Raw genomic sequence first — 13,739 nt, 5'->3', positions numbered from 1 at the left:
AAAATTTAAGTAATAAAATAAAATGTTATAAATTAATTACTAGGTCCACAATTAACGGTCCATGAAGTGTTCAAAGCTTCGACGCGATATATCATCACCAATAAAAATATTTGAACGAAAGTAATCGTTCGTAGCATGATTGAATTTGGCAAAGATGAAAACCACAAGAGATGACAACCGCAGTTGATGATGGTCAGGAAGGAATAATCCTAGTCAAATTTTCGTTACCAAAAAGAAGAGCCCCTGCCCAATTCGAGCAAGTTTAATATAACATGAGCCGTTTTAAAACAAAGTGGTTTAAGCCGGTTTTCTCTGATTTGAAAATGTTTGCCCTGTCCCATGATGGCAGTCAGATATTACGCTGTTAATTTAATAATATTGAATAATTTACATATGATTTAAAACTATAAAATTTGGTATTATATCTCGTTGTGCTCTGAAAGTTCTCTGAAATACTCTTTTAGATAACTTCATTCACCCGAGCAACGCTGAGGCTTTCGGCTAGTCTTATACTGTGTAAAAAATAGTGTTTTTTAGTTCTTCCACTATGTATGTGAATATAATATAAATACAGATACAAATAATTGGGGCAATAGACTGGAGAATTTTTCACCCTAGCAACGCCTGGCAATTCGTCTAGGAATTCGACTCGCTAAATCTGATTTGAATAATCGTGTATTATATATACCTTGCTTTCTTTCGTCTTTTTTTTTAAATTTCACTTTTTAAAAATATCGTATTGTTTTGAATTATATATGTAGATATAAATTTGCATGTGTAAAATTAATACTATATTCTATTTTTATATTACGTCTTAGCCTAGCTTTTTTTTTAGTATGAGAAAAAATACTAATTTCATTCAGTTGTTTTTTGTACGATCAACTTTTTTCTCCATTCATGTTACAAAAAAAAGGAATGTCATCAGACTTATTTAGCATTTCATAAGATAAGATGTGGTAGTAAATTATAAACATACTATTGACTTACATAGAACTTTCAAAATAATTCTTCTTCCAATGATCTTTTTCCGATTTCAAAGAAAATCTCATATATTTACAACACGAATTATTTTAGATTTAAAATATTTACTTTTTCAGTGAAAATCTGTGTTTTTTTAAGCTGGGCTTATTCCACTTTCAAATGAAACGATTAAATGTTTCCTTCGTTTATTCGATCGTGAAAAACCTGATGTTATAGTAGAGGTTAATGACACTAACCAAATTCAAAACTAAAAAAAGTTTTTATATGTATAGCAATCTTTATATACAATCTCTATGATGTGTTTGTCGTAAATATAATCTACTCCAGTGGTTCTCACGTGAAATTTTTCATTGCATTATTAGCACAGGGGTCTAATAGAAATCCAGTCCCGTAGCGGCAATAAATTTTTCTTCGGTTTGATTTTAAATTAATTTTTGGTTGATAACAAAACATTCAATATGTTTAAAAATTATGAAAGAAACTACCATATATAATATTCCGTTTGTTACCATTTGTTACAACAAACTAACCAGTAGATTCTATGACAGAATCAATAATAACCATACTAAAACACTTGTGAAGAGTCTTGGTGATTACAACAAAATGTCTATATCCTTCAGGTATAACACACAGATTACCTAAACACAATCTGCTTTATGTCATCGACTTTAGATAGTATTTAATTAATATTATGTATTAAGATGTATTATGAGCATTTATAAGAATTGTAAATAGGTTTTTGAGCTCTTTTTCCTATTATTCTGTAAATTAACATTAGAATAATATAATACTATGATTACAAACCAAATTATATTAAAATTGTAAAATAGAAAATGATCAGTAGATCAGTAGCTATTAGAATATAAAATATATTATTATTAGAATATAAAATATATTGTGAACACAATTTCGTAATAATAAAGAGCATTTAAAAATCAAAATCATAGAAACAACAAGACAAAAACAAGTATGGATATTCCAAAAAATAAATATTACATTTATCAAAAGTTCATTATTATGCAAGGCATGGTCATAATCATGGAGGGGCTACAACCCCCCCCCCTAAGTTTAGAAAATAGTACAAATTTAGAAAATAAAAAAATCTAATTTATAATGTTTTATTTTAATTCAACGCCTCGGAATTTTTTTGCAATGAAATTAAAACGTGAACTCGTTTCTGATAATTCGCAATTTGATTCATAATTTTTTGTATAAAATCGTATTAAATTTAATCGCAAGATTAAATTTTTTTCGAAAAAATAGCATGATTTGATAATTTAGCCCAAACAAATCAAATAATCTATTTGTTCTATTCACACGATATTCTAGCCGTATGAATTCAAAATTTTAAATGTGCCCAAGAATATGTATGTACCTAATATCTACATACTAATATTTATACAATAACCCTAATTTTCCGAAAATTCTAGACACCAAAAAAAGCTTGTTTTTCCTTTTGAAAATCGCTTGGAGGATGGAGGGGCTTGTCTGTGTTTCAGACTACCCTAAAATAATTCTGACTACGGCAGTGCTGTATGTAAACGCACAGAATACTGACAATGTGCATTTTTACACAAACAGTCGGGCGAGGGTGAGGGGATGGAATGAGGGACAAAACGCGAGGGGTGGAGTGAGGGGTAGTTCGCGAGGGCAATAATAAATAACACACTAAATAATTAACAGAATATTATATAGACCAGTGCTTCCCAAATTGGGGGTCGCGACCCCCTGGGGGGCCGTAGGATTTCTCGCGGGGGCCGCGAAAAAATTCAATAGAAAGTACAAATATTCATTTATGAATATTTTTCCGCATTACATATTTAAGGAATGTATATATTTAAGGAAATATTTCCCAAACTTTTGGATAAGAACACCATTTGTCAAGTCCTTAAAATATGATCATATTAAGTGGACAGCCCAAGAAGAGTTGATCGATATCAGATCAGATAATTTGCTTGAAGTGTAATTTAATGAAAAAGTATTTCAGAATTTTGGTTAAGGCGACAGCAAGAATATCCTGCTATTGGAAAAAAAGCCCTGGTAACTCTTATTACTTATATTAAAAAATAAGCAAAAGTCATGCCTTTCCACGGAGAATTTAGAAGATGCTTTGCGAGTTAGCATTTCTGACATTGAACCCGATATCGATTTGTTATGTAAAAACATGCGACCTCATCTATCGCATTAAATTGTTTCATGTGTGTATAGTTTTTTATTTAAAAAAAATGTTTTCAAGCAAGTTTCTATAATTTTGTGCTGAATATAAATATGTGTATTATAATTGTAATAATTACTGCCAAATAAACCTTTTAATAAGAAAAAAGCTTTAGGGGCCGGGAATAATTGGGAAGCACTGATATAGACTATAAGCAAGGGCTGTGCATGTCAAAACATTTTGCGACAATAGCTTAAGATGTGATGTATCAATGTGTGTCGAGTATCAAAACCCCCGTTGAAATATTAAATTACACAAAATTAGTGCACAAAATTAGTACTATAATAGTTCATTGTAAACCAAATTAGACTTGTTCATTGTAAAAGGATTGGAAACCATTGGTAGTCAAAGAAATTAATATTACATATTATGAATTCAGAATTTTATTATTTTACACGATTGTAGTCAATAATCGAATTCCGCATCTCCCGCAGTGAGAAAAATATAAACAAAAAAATCATTAATATTTCTTTAAAATAATAAAAACAAATGGACTTGTTATTGGAAAAACATTAATCAGTCAAATGTCAGTAATAAAACAGCAAATCTTTTTAATATAAATACTAAAAACTATATAAGGTATATTTAAATTTGAGATTAATTAAATAAAATTAATTAAAACGGATTTGATAAGAATCAATTTGAAATACAAAATTCGGATGTGACCAACCCATGACTTTATCTATGTATTTGAGGAATATAAGAAGTTCACAAAACAAAATTCGATATTGAACAGTACAGACATATTCACACATACCAGCAGCATTATGAAATACTAATAGCTATGACAGCATTTTCGATACAAATTGAGCGCAAATGTATGGAAACTTGCAGAAGACAAAAGTACTACTTCTGGTTGTCGGATTTTGTTAAATTTTTTTTTGTTACTTAAAATCACTATCAGTATTTTACACAATAAATATCAAGAAGATTTAAATAATTTAAAAGGTCAAAATAAAATAATGAAATATTGTTTTTTAGAAAAATACTACGAATTCTGACCAAAACCTTATCAGCTCTAAGTTAGTACATAAATAATACAAATTTAAATTTTCAGTCTGGAAGTAGAACTTTTTTCTTGTGTAAGTTTCCCTACATTTGCGCTCAATTTGTATTGAAACTGCTCTCATAAGCGGCATGTGTGAACGTGTATGTATGTTTTATTATTGAATTTTGTTTTGTGACCTTCTTATGTTCCTCAAATATATAGATAAAGTCATGGGTTATCACATCCGACTTTTATTTTTATTTTAAAATGGTTTTTTAGTGAAATACAAATGAACAAAAAATTTAAAACAATATTTAATCCTTTCCTATTAATATTATGAGTTTTCGTTATTTTGTTTTTCATATAGATTCTACATAGTATAAAACAGTGGCCCGATAAAATTTTTAAACTTGTTTTCGATTTTTGAAAATATAATATTTGTATTTTGCTTGTTTGTCGAGGTTTATTTTCATTTGTTTATCCATAAAAAGAAAACTTAATACTTAAAATGTATGTCTCATACCTTTCAGTGGAAAATCCAGTTGCGGTTTTTAACGTATTCGTACGTTCATAAAACAAAAAAAAAAAGTTGATTGGTATTTCAAAGGTCAATAATCTTCAAACATTGATAATAAAACATGAAGTATTTATGTAGTTCTATGTAGGTACATATATACATATACATATGTACATATATACATATATACATATGTACATACATTCGATATAGTTTTATATTTTTCTGAATAAAAATTCTGTCTTAAAATTAAACCCCAATAAATGGACACACGGTTTTTTAATAATTTATTTTTGATTAAATTAAGAAACATAAAATAATTATCGTATAGTCTAATATGGATAATCATACGTTGTATAATTATCAACTTTATCTATTTGGACGTACATATGTATGTATTAATATTGGTTTCCTCAAATCCATTCCCAATTAAAACCAATCAAAATCTTATAATAAAATTACAGTGAAAATAAATAATACACGCAGTAAATATCTATTATTAAATATAAATATCTATTATAAAACATATGTATATAAATATCTATTATTAAATTCTTTTTTTTTTAATGAATAAGTCTTCAAACAACGATTATGGTTTTTGAACTTATCGTGATGATTTATCGCTCTAGAAATATTAATCAAATGGAATTTCAAGGGCTCATAATATTATGGATTACCTACATCATAATATTGACATTACTGTTACCATCTTTGTGATCGAATTGTTTTGGAATAGAATTGCCGACCGTTTTTTTTAAGCGCAATCTAGTTTTTTGTTAGTATGTTTTATATTTATATAATAAAAATGTTTTTTTTTCCAACAAAATTATCAAAATTTAGGCAATTCATCTGAATGTAATCGTTAGTCACGAAACAGATTTCATGTTTAGAGATCTCTACGATCGATAAAGCTAAGGGACTTCTTCTGTAAGCCCATGTGAAAAACTATTTAAAAAAATACAGAAATTCTTTTTTTTTGTATTTTTATATGAAATGTAGTTTTAGTGGCATATAAATATAGAATTAAATTATGTGAATGAGTGGTTGTGTGAAAATAAATTAAAGCTGAATGTGAATAAAACAAAAATGATGTGGTTGAATGGTAAAAATAAAATTACATATATTGAATGAAATTAGAATTGATGATAATTTAATTGAAAAAGTTCTTAGGAATATACATAGACTCAGGACTAAATTTTAAGATGCACGCTGACTATATAATAAAAAAAATGGCTAGAAAAGTTGGTATATTATGTAGATTAAGGAATATTTTAAGTGAAAAAAGTAAAATTTTATTGTATAATTCAATTGTTTATTGTGCCACTGTGCTTAATTTGTTTAGTGGACACGATTTAAAAAAAATACAGAATAAAGCTATGAGAGGTATTTTGAATGTGAGTAGATTTAAGAGTATTGGAAGTATGTATGTATGTTAGATGAATTGGGATGGATGAGTATTAGAATTAGTCTAAATATTAGTACATTGTCTTTTGTTTATAAGTTAGATCATAAGTTATTGCCTAAGTACTTTGATGAATGTATAATAAGGAATAGAGATAAACATTTTTATACTAGAATTAAGGACAAACTAGTTGTAAGTTAATTATAAAGTTTAGAGTTAAGTAATTAAGATGTATTTTTAAATTAATTAAGATAATATATAAATAAAAAAATGCTTAATATATTAATTCCTGTGATGAATAAAATATGAATGTTAGAAATGTTTCAGATGTCAGTTTTTCTAGAAAAATACCATAAGCTAGAAGAATTCTTTACATTGAAGACTGCTTACGCTAATTCAAGACCTGTCGCACAGGTCTTTCCATTTACAAAGGCCCGTCCCCACTCATCGGAAAAGATGCGCAAAAGCAACGATCAGTGCACGATCCTAACGTGCGCATCTTTTTCGCAAAGTGGGGGTAGGCCTTTGTGAATGGATTGACATATATTTGAACGTTGAAAATCATTCCCATCTATGGACATGTAGGCCTATTCACACAGACCCCATTGGCGTCCCGAACCCAACCAGGAATACAGAAACAGCTCGCAATGCAAAGGCTACTCGAGTCACAATTTGGATCGGTTCCCAATTCAGGATTCGCACATGTGCCATCGCATATTCCCAAGCCACACATTCTGTACCGTTCTCGCGTTGGACACATTTCTAAAAATATGACAAAGATATAATTTTTTATATAACATTTAATCATTCTTTGGTAAAATTTTAGAACAATACCACAATTAGCCCGAAGAACACACTCTCCACGATAGTTTCTGAGGTAGTTTGGAGCACATATACAACCTTCGGTACAAGTGGGTACACATGTTGGAGAAGGGGTGAAGACACACGAAGCCACACACATGTGATTTCCGCAAAACGTATACACTTCGTTGAGACGACAAGTTGCTATGTGAAATAAAATAAAATTAAAACACGTATACTATAGATATGTATAATATGTACATCACGTCTTTAGAGGAAGAGGCTTGGTTTAGTTTACAATTTAAGTGAAATTGAGTCATAGATGCAGCTTTGTTCCTGTTTTCAAAGTCTATTGCAGCACGGAGCTTTTCTAAATTAAAACTGGCTTTAATTTCAAATCACCTATCAATTCCTTCCCAAATCAACCAATTGAAGGTTCCATGACAAATTGATGTAAAACAAATAGAGACATGAAAAGTACCTATAGATGGACAACACAGTTGGACAAATGTAAAATCCTATACCTGTTTTTACTTTATCTGTGTACCTATGTACAATATATGAAGTTTTGTGATCCTACAGAAATTGAAACCCGAGATTTTGACTGATTTGAACTCAGAATCGATCCCTGATCACGTTTTCATGATCTAGAAAAAAAAGTGTGTGTCAAATTGTCACAAACACACGGGTGTCTGGAATTCTGGGGATTTTTTGAATACCGTTCGCCCTATCGAATTGAAACTTAGTATCCGTTACTGAAATTCTTATCAATTTTTTTTTCAAATTTTCAAGTTGACCGGAAATGGTACCTCCACATATATGTAGGTGTCCTTTTTTTAAAGTTTTTGTATTCAATTATCTCCCGAAACCGCCAAGTTCATCAGACTGAAAAATATTTTACATGTAATAGAAATTATAAATTTTATAGCCTAATATTTTTTGAATATTTGACCTCAACCGGAATTAGTACTTTTACTCTAAAGAATCGATATTTTTTTATGTTTTTCTCAGAAACCCTTTGATTTATTGAACTTAAATTTCATATCTAGAAGTTAAAGCTTAATATCAAGTTGGGATTTTTCCTCTCAAAATGTTGTGGCCACTATTATTTCCACACTCCTGAGTACATCAAGCTGAAAATTTATATTTGTATTCTGTATGTACTAACTCAGAGCTGATGAGGTTTTGGTCATAATTCGTAAGCCGGAAGAAGTATTTTTTTTAAAACAATATTTCATTATTTAATTTTGACCTTTTAAATTATTTTTATTTTCTTGATATTAAATGTGTATAATACTGATAGTGATTTTAAGTAATAAAAAAATTGAATCAAATCTGACAACTGGAAGTAGAACTTTTATCTTGTGCAGGTTTCCATACATTTGCGCTCAATTTGTATCGAAAATGCTGTTATAGCTATTAATATTTCATAATGCTGCCGATATGTGAGAATTTGTCTGTACTGTTCAATATCGAATTTTGTTTTGTGAACTTCTTATATTCCTCAAATACATAGATAAAGTCATGGGTTGGTCACATCCGAATTTTTATCATTGAAATCATTATTTATTTGACATTTTTAAATGTATATTTACACTGCCTCAAATTCCTAGCCTATCTGTTTATGACTTTTTGGTTTGTGTCCATTTTTATAGTCTCCCTCCCCCTCCCCTCCATTGAAGTGTCAATAGGCAAAGTAACAAAATTAATGAAAAATAACTTCAACTGAAAGACAGTTAACCGGAATTAATTGTTAACAAAAATGATCAATTTTATGCTCTACAGACGCGATTTATTGTAAATTCTTGTCCTTACGACACATATCTGCGGGTATGCAGATGCCATTAATATTTCTAACGAAACCAATCTGACAAATGCATGATGGAGTACGACAAACAGGAATGCATCCAGTGGTATCCATCCTCTCACAAGTTGCTTGGCATCCGTTTTGGCCGCAGGTAGAATACATTTCGTTGGGTCCAGGACAAGCTGAATTCAAATAATGAAAAAAAAATCAAATTAAATTAAATAATACCTGTACAAAGTGCTAGTTCGTTTGAAATGTATAATATTATTTTATAACGGTTAGCATTATGGCTGATAGTACAAAAAAACACCACTACTTAAATGATTTATTTGATAAATATGTAGAATTAACTTACGACACATAGGTGGCAATATACACACTCCTGAAGCATCCCTTACGTAGCCTGTTTGGCAGATGCAAGCTGGAGTACCACACATAGGAACGCATCCGGTAACGTCCTGCATTGTGCAAGTAGGTTGACATCCATTGTTGCCACATGTAGAATACATTTCATTCGGACCAGGACAGGCTGAAATATTTATAAAATAGATTATTGGAAATTGAAAACGAGCAGTTGATTTTTATTATATCACTCATGACATGGTTAATCCGAAAATTTACTCACGACACATAGGTGGCAAAATACACACTCCTGAAGCATCCCTTACGTAGCCTGTTTGGCAGATGCAAGCTGGAGTACCACACATAGGAACGCATCCGGTAACGTCCTGCATTGTGCAAGTAGGTTGACATCCATTGTTGCCACATGTAGAATACATTTCATTCGGACCAGGACAGGCTGATTTATAAAATATTTTTTTGGAATTTGAAGTGATCATTTGATTTTTACTTTATCTACATATGTACATATGTACGTATTAAAAAATAGTTGAAGTTTTGTGATCATGCAAAAATTGGAGGTTTTGACCGATTCGAACTCAGAATCGATCACTGATCAATTTTTGATGAACAAAAAAATGGGTGTGCGTTTGCGTGCTGTGTGTCTCTGTGTCTGTGAGTGTGACAGTGTGTTTTGGGGATTTTTTGAATACCGTTATTCCAATTGAACTGAATCTTATTATTGGTTACTGAAATTTTTATCGACACGACATAAATATTTTTCAAATTTTTAAGTTGACCAGAAATGGTACCTCCCCTTATACATATGTACATATATATGTAGGTGTCCTCTTTTGTTAAGTTTTTGAATTCAATTATCTCCCAAATCGCTAACTGAATCGGACTGAAAATTATATACATGTGATAGAAATTATAAATTTTATACATTAATATTTTTTGAATTTTTTTACCAGAATCGGAAGTAGTACTTTTACTCTAGAGAATCGAGGTTTTTTATATTTCCCTCAGAAACCATTTGGTTCATTGAACAAAAATTTCATATTTAAAAGTTTAAGCTTAATACTAAGTTATGTATAAACTTTGGTAAGCACATGTCAACCGGAAGTGGCAGCTTTCTCTTGTTCGATTTTTCTTGCACTATTTTTTTCGATGCCTTAAGGATGCGTGCTCATGAAAAAATTCAAGCAAAATTATTGTATCAATGTGATGAAAATAGAAAAAATAGCTAATACGGTTTTGGTCAGAATTTGTAAAGCGGAAGTAGTATTTTTTTTTTTAATATGTAATTTTTTATTTTTTATTATTAAGTAGTATTTTATTTCTTGATATTTAATGTGTATAATAATTATTATCATAGGATTATATATATTATAAAATTATTTTAGGATTATCGTCATAATGATTTTAAGTAATAAAAAAATTTCGAACAAAATCTGACAACCGGAAGTGGAACTTTTGTCTTGTGTAAGTTTCCCTACATTTGCGCTCAATTCGTATCGAAAACGCTCCCATAACTGCCATATGTGAACGTGTATGTACTACATACATATGTTTAATTATCGATTTTTAATATAATACCCATGACGTGGCTAATCCGAAAATTTTACTCACGACACATTGGTGGCAATATACACACTCCTGAAGCATCCCTTACGTAGCCTGTTTGGCAGATGCAGGCTGGAGTACCACAATTTGGCATGCATCCTGTCACATCCTGCATTGTACAAGTAGGTTGACAGCCGTTGTCACCGCACGCAGAATACATTTCATTAGGACCAGGACAAGCTGAAAGTGAAAGGAATGCATTGCGTAGTATACATACATAAAAAAATCTGTAAAATACATATTTTCAAAACATACTTACGACACAAATCTGGTGTTACACACATTCCGTTTGCGTTTCTTACATATCCCGCTCGACAAATGCAAGCTATTGTGTTACAATTAGGGACGCATCCTGTGACATCCTGAATTGCGCAAGTCGGCCGACATCCGTTATCTCCGCATGAATCGTATACCTCGTTTGCTCTCGGACATGCTGAAATGTGCACAAATTTATATAAATATGAATGTTTTTTTGTAATTATACATACGTTTAATGTTCTTAGAACACATACGGCACGCTATTGGAGACACGCAAATTCCAGCCAAATTTCTTACAAAACCCGGAGCGCAAATGCAAGCTGGAACTCTGCAAATGGAATTGCATCCCGTGACAACCATTCTGGTACAAGTTGGTTGACATCCGTCATTTCCGCAATATGAGAATACTTCATTTTGTCCGGTGCATGTTGGAGATACATCTGCAAGGTTGGGAATTATTTTTAAGTGTATAGGTATTCGTGGACTTACGAAGGAGATACGTTCCTGAACCTCGGTCGTAAGTCAAATCTTTTTATTTATTTTATTAGATTTGATTGACAAGGACCCTTTAACGGCTTCACGAATATTTTCTTTGTCTTTTAAAATAGAGACCGTTGAATGTGACCATTTCAAATTATTTTTCAAGTCCATCACTTTTTTACCACTATCATATTGTTTTACCACTTCGAGTTTCATTTCTAAGTCTATCACCTTTCTCTTTTTTTTAACACGAGTTTCTTTATCAACGATTATGAGCACTACTTATAATTGTTCTTTTAAATAAAAATTTGAGGACTAATCAACACGAAATTGAGAAAATAAACATCCGAAAAAAATAAGGAACAGTTGAAATGACTGTACGAGTTTGTTAGTTTGTACGAGTGGCAAGTCCCAAAAGAATGAGCAATAACTTAATTTTTCGAACTAGTGCTATGTTTCATTTCTTCCGAAAGAGAATTTCTCCATATTCATTTTCCACATCCGCTTGAGATTTATCAATCAATTTTTGAAAAATAATTAATTAAAAAAAAATATATTTTTCGGTCGTAATTGCGAACTGTCGTAAGTCGAGGACTAACTCTATACTTTTGTTCTCAACACTATCACTAGGAAACAATTTGTTCGTCGTTATAAAGAGGTCTACAAGCAACTTATTTCTCAATGAGTTAAAAAATCTGGTAGACAAACTATCTTGTGAATGGCCTATTTAAGTTTTGTGCATTGAGTCACATCATAGCGATTCACTATACCATCCGTAGAGAAGTTTTACTTCATAATGAAAGACAGCCTTCAAAATGATTATTATAAGTATATCACATTACATACATACATACCACAGTTAACAGGAAGAACACACTGATCTAAAGAATTACGAAGGAATCCTTCGGTGCAAATGCAACCGTGCTTGCAAGTTCCAATGCATCCTTGCGAAATAGTCGGTCGCAGACAAGTGTCTTCGCAATTTTTACCACACTTCGAGAGCACTTCATTCTCACCGTGGCCTGCAAAAGATTATCGTCAATTTAACAAACAACAATGTAATATATGTATGTAAATATCATTCAAAAAATGCCGAAATTCGCACTGACCTTTGCAGAGAAATGCTGTTATTGGATTATGAGCACTTATACCGTCGAACAAGAAGACGATTAAGACTAATTGGGATATCATTTCTGTTGTCTGACTTCGACTAAATGAATACCACTTTGACCACCGATGGCAGACTTCTGATCAAGTTCAAAGCCAAAAATTCCCTTCTGTTATTGCAACACAACTGCATTACCGCTAGTTTGAAATTTCGATAGGTACTACATTTTTCCTTGGTGTTCAAACTGTGGCGGGCTACTATTATTAATAAAGCTTACAATACAGTGGAAATCGATTTACCCGAAAACGCTTAATCGATTAACGTGAAATATTATTTTGGTCCAGATGAATAATGTTACATATTATTTGTAAAATTATACATTCATTACGAACCATCCAAGAACTATCCGAAATCTTAATAAAATCCTTACTGTGGTGCCTGAATGAGATTTTTTTTATTACATACATCTTCGTAGCTTGCAAACGATTTGGTCGTGAGACAAAGTTTGGGCTTTTATCCGATCGTTTTCAAACTTTGCCATTTTGCACGGTTTGGTCATCTATATAAGTGGAAGTGTAATCCGCCATTATAATATAATAATAATCGTAATAGACACATTTGAAAATACTGCATCATATTACACGGTGACGTTTATCTGTCACATTCATCATTCACATCGTTACTTTTCGCCCTGCCATCTCGCAGTTAGATTTTAATTGTTTAAACGCCTATAACTTTTTCTTTTTTCACTCTATATTTTATAAAATTTGCTTTATAGGTTCTCATTATCTCTCATATATATTTTTAGTTCACTCAAAATGTTAATAATGAATGTTATCGATTGAAATATGGTTTTAAAATCACATACAAATTACCGCTTTTATATCATCACATATGTACGTACTTACGCGGCCCAAACCCCTTAGTAATATATTTAATTACATTAGTTTAAGCCGGGATCATAATTTTGATTGAAATTTTAATCATGAAATCCCACACATTTGTATATTTTTTGTTGACATATTGTTTAAATTGCCTTTTTATTTTATTTATATTTTAGTACATATTTTTTTTACTACAGTTATTTTAAATACATTTATTTTTTTACTACAGGTTTTTTTTACCTCAATGAACGTAGGTTATTGGAGATTGCTTCAACCTATTTTCTGGTAGCCTGCGCTCATCATTATTTTCATCAGTGGAATATATAATTGGAC

General features: G+C 30.9%; 1 protein-coding gene across 1 annotated transcript in view; it reads right to left on the bottom strand.

Annotated features, from left to right (window-relative positions):
• LOC143913037 (zonadhesin-like) overlaps positions 1-95 on the bottom strand; it is a 29,748-nt gene extending 29,653 nt beyond the window's left edge. Inside the window, exon 1 of the mRNA XM_077432552.1 lies at positions 41-95. Within this exon, the coding sequence (XP_077288678.1) occupies positions 41-95 (55 nt within the window). The remainder of the gene's footprint in view (positions 1-40) is intronic.
• Positions 96-13,739: the final 13,644 nt, after the last annotated feature.

The sequence above is a fragment of the Arctopsyche grandis genome, chromosome 1 (assembly GCF_051622035.1).
Source record: "Arctopsyche grandis isolate Sample6627 chromosome 1, ASM5162203v2, whole genome shotgun sequence".
NCBI classification, from domain to species: domain Eukaryota; kingdom Metazoa; phylum Arthropoda; class Insecta; order Trichoptera; family Hydropsychidae; genus Arctopsyche; species Arctopsyche grandis.
Note: the sequence above shows the minus strand (reverse complement) of the source record. Positions and strands in the feature narration are given on the sequence as shown.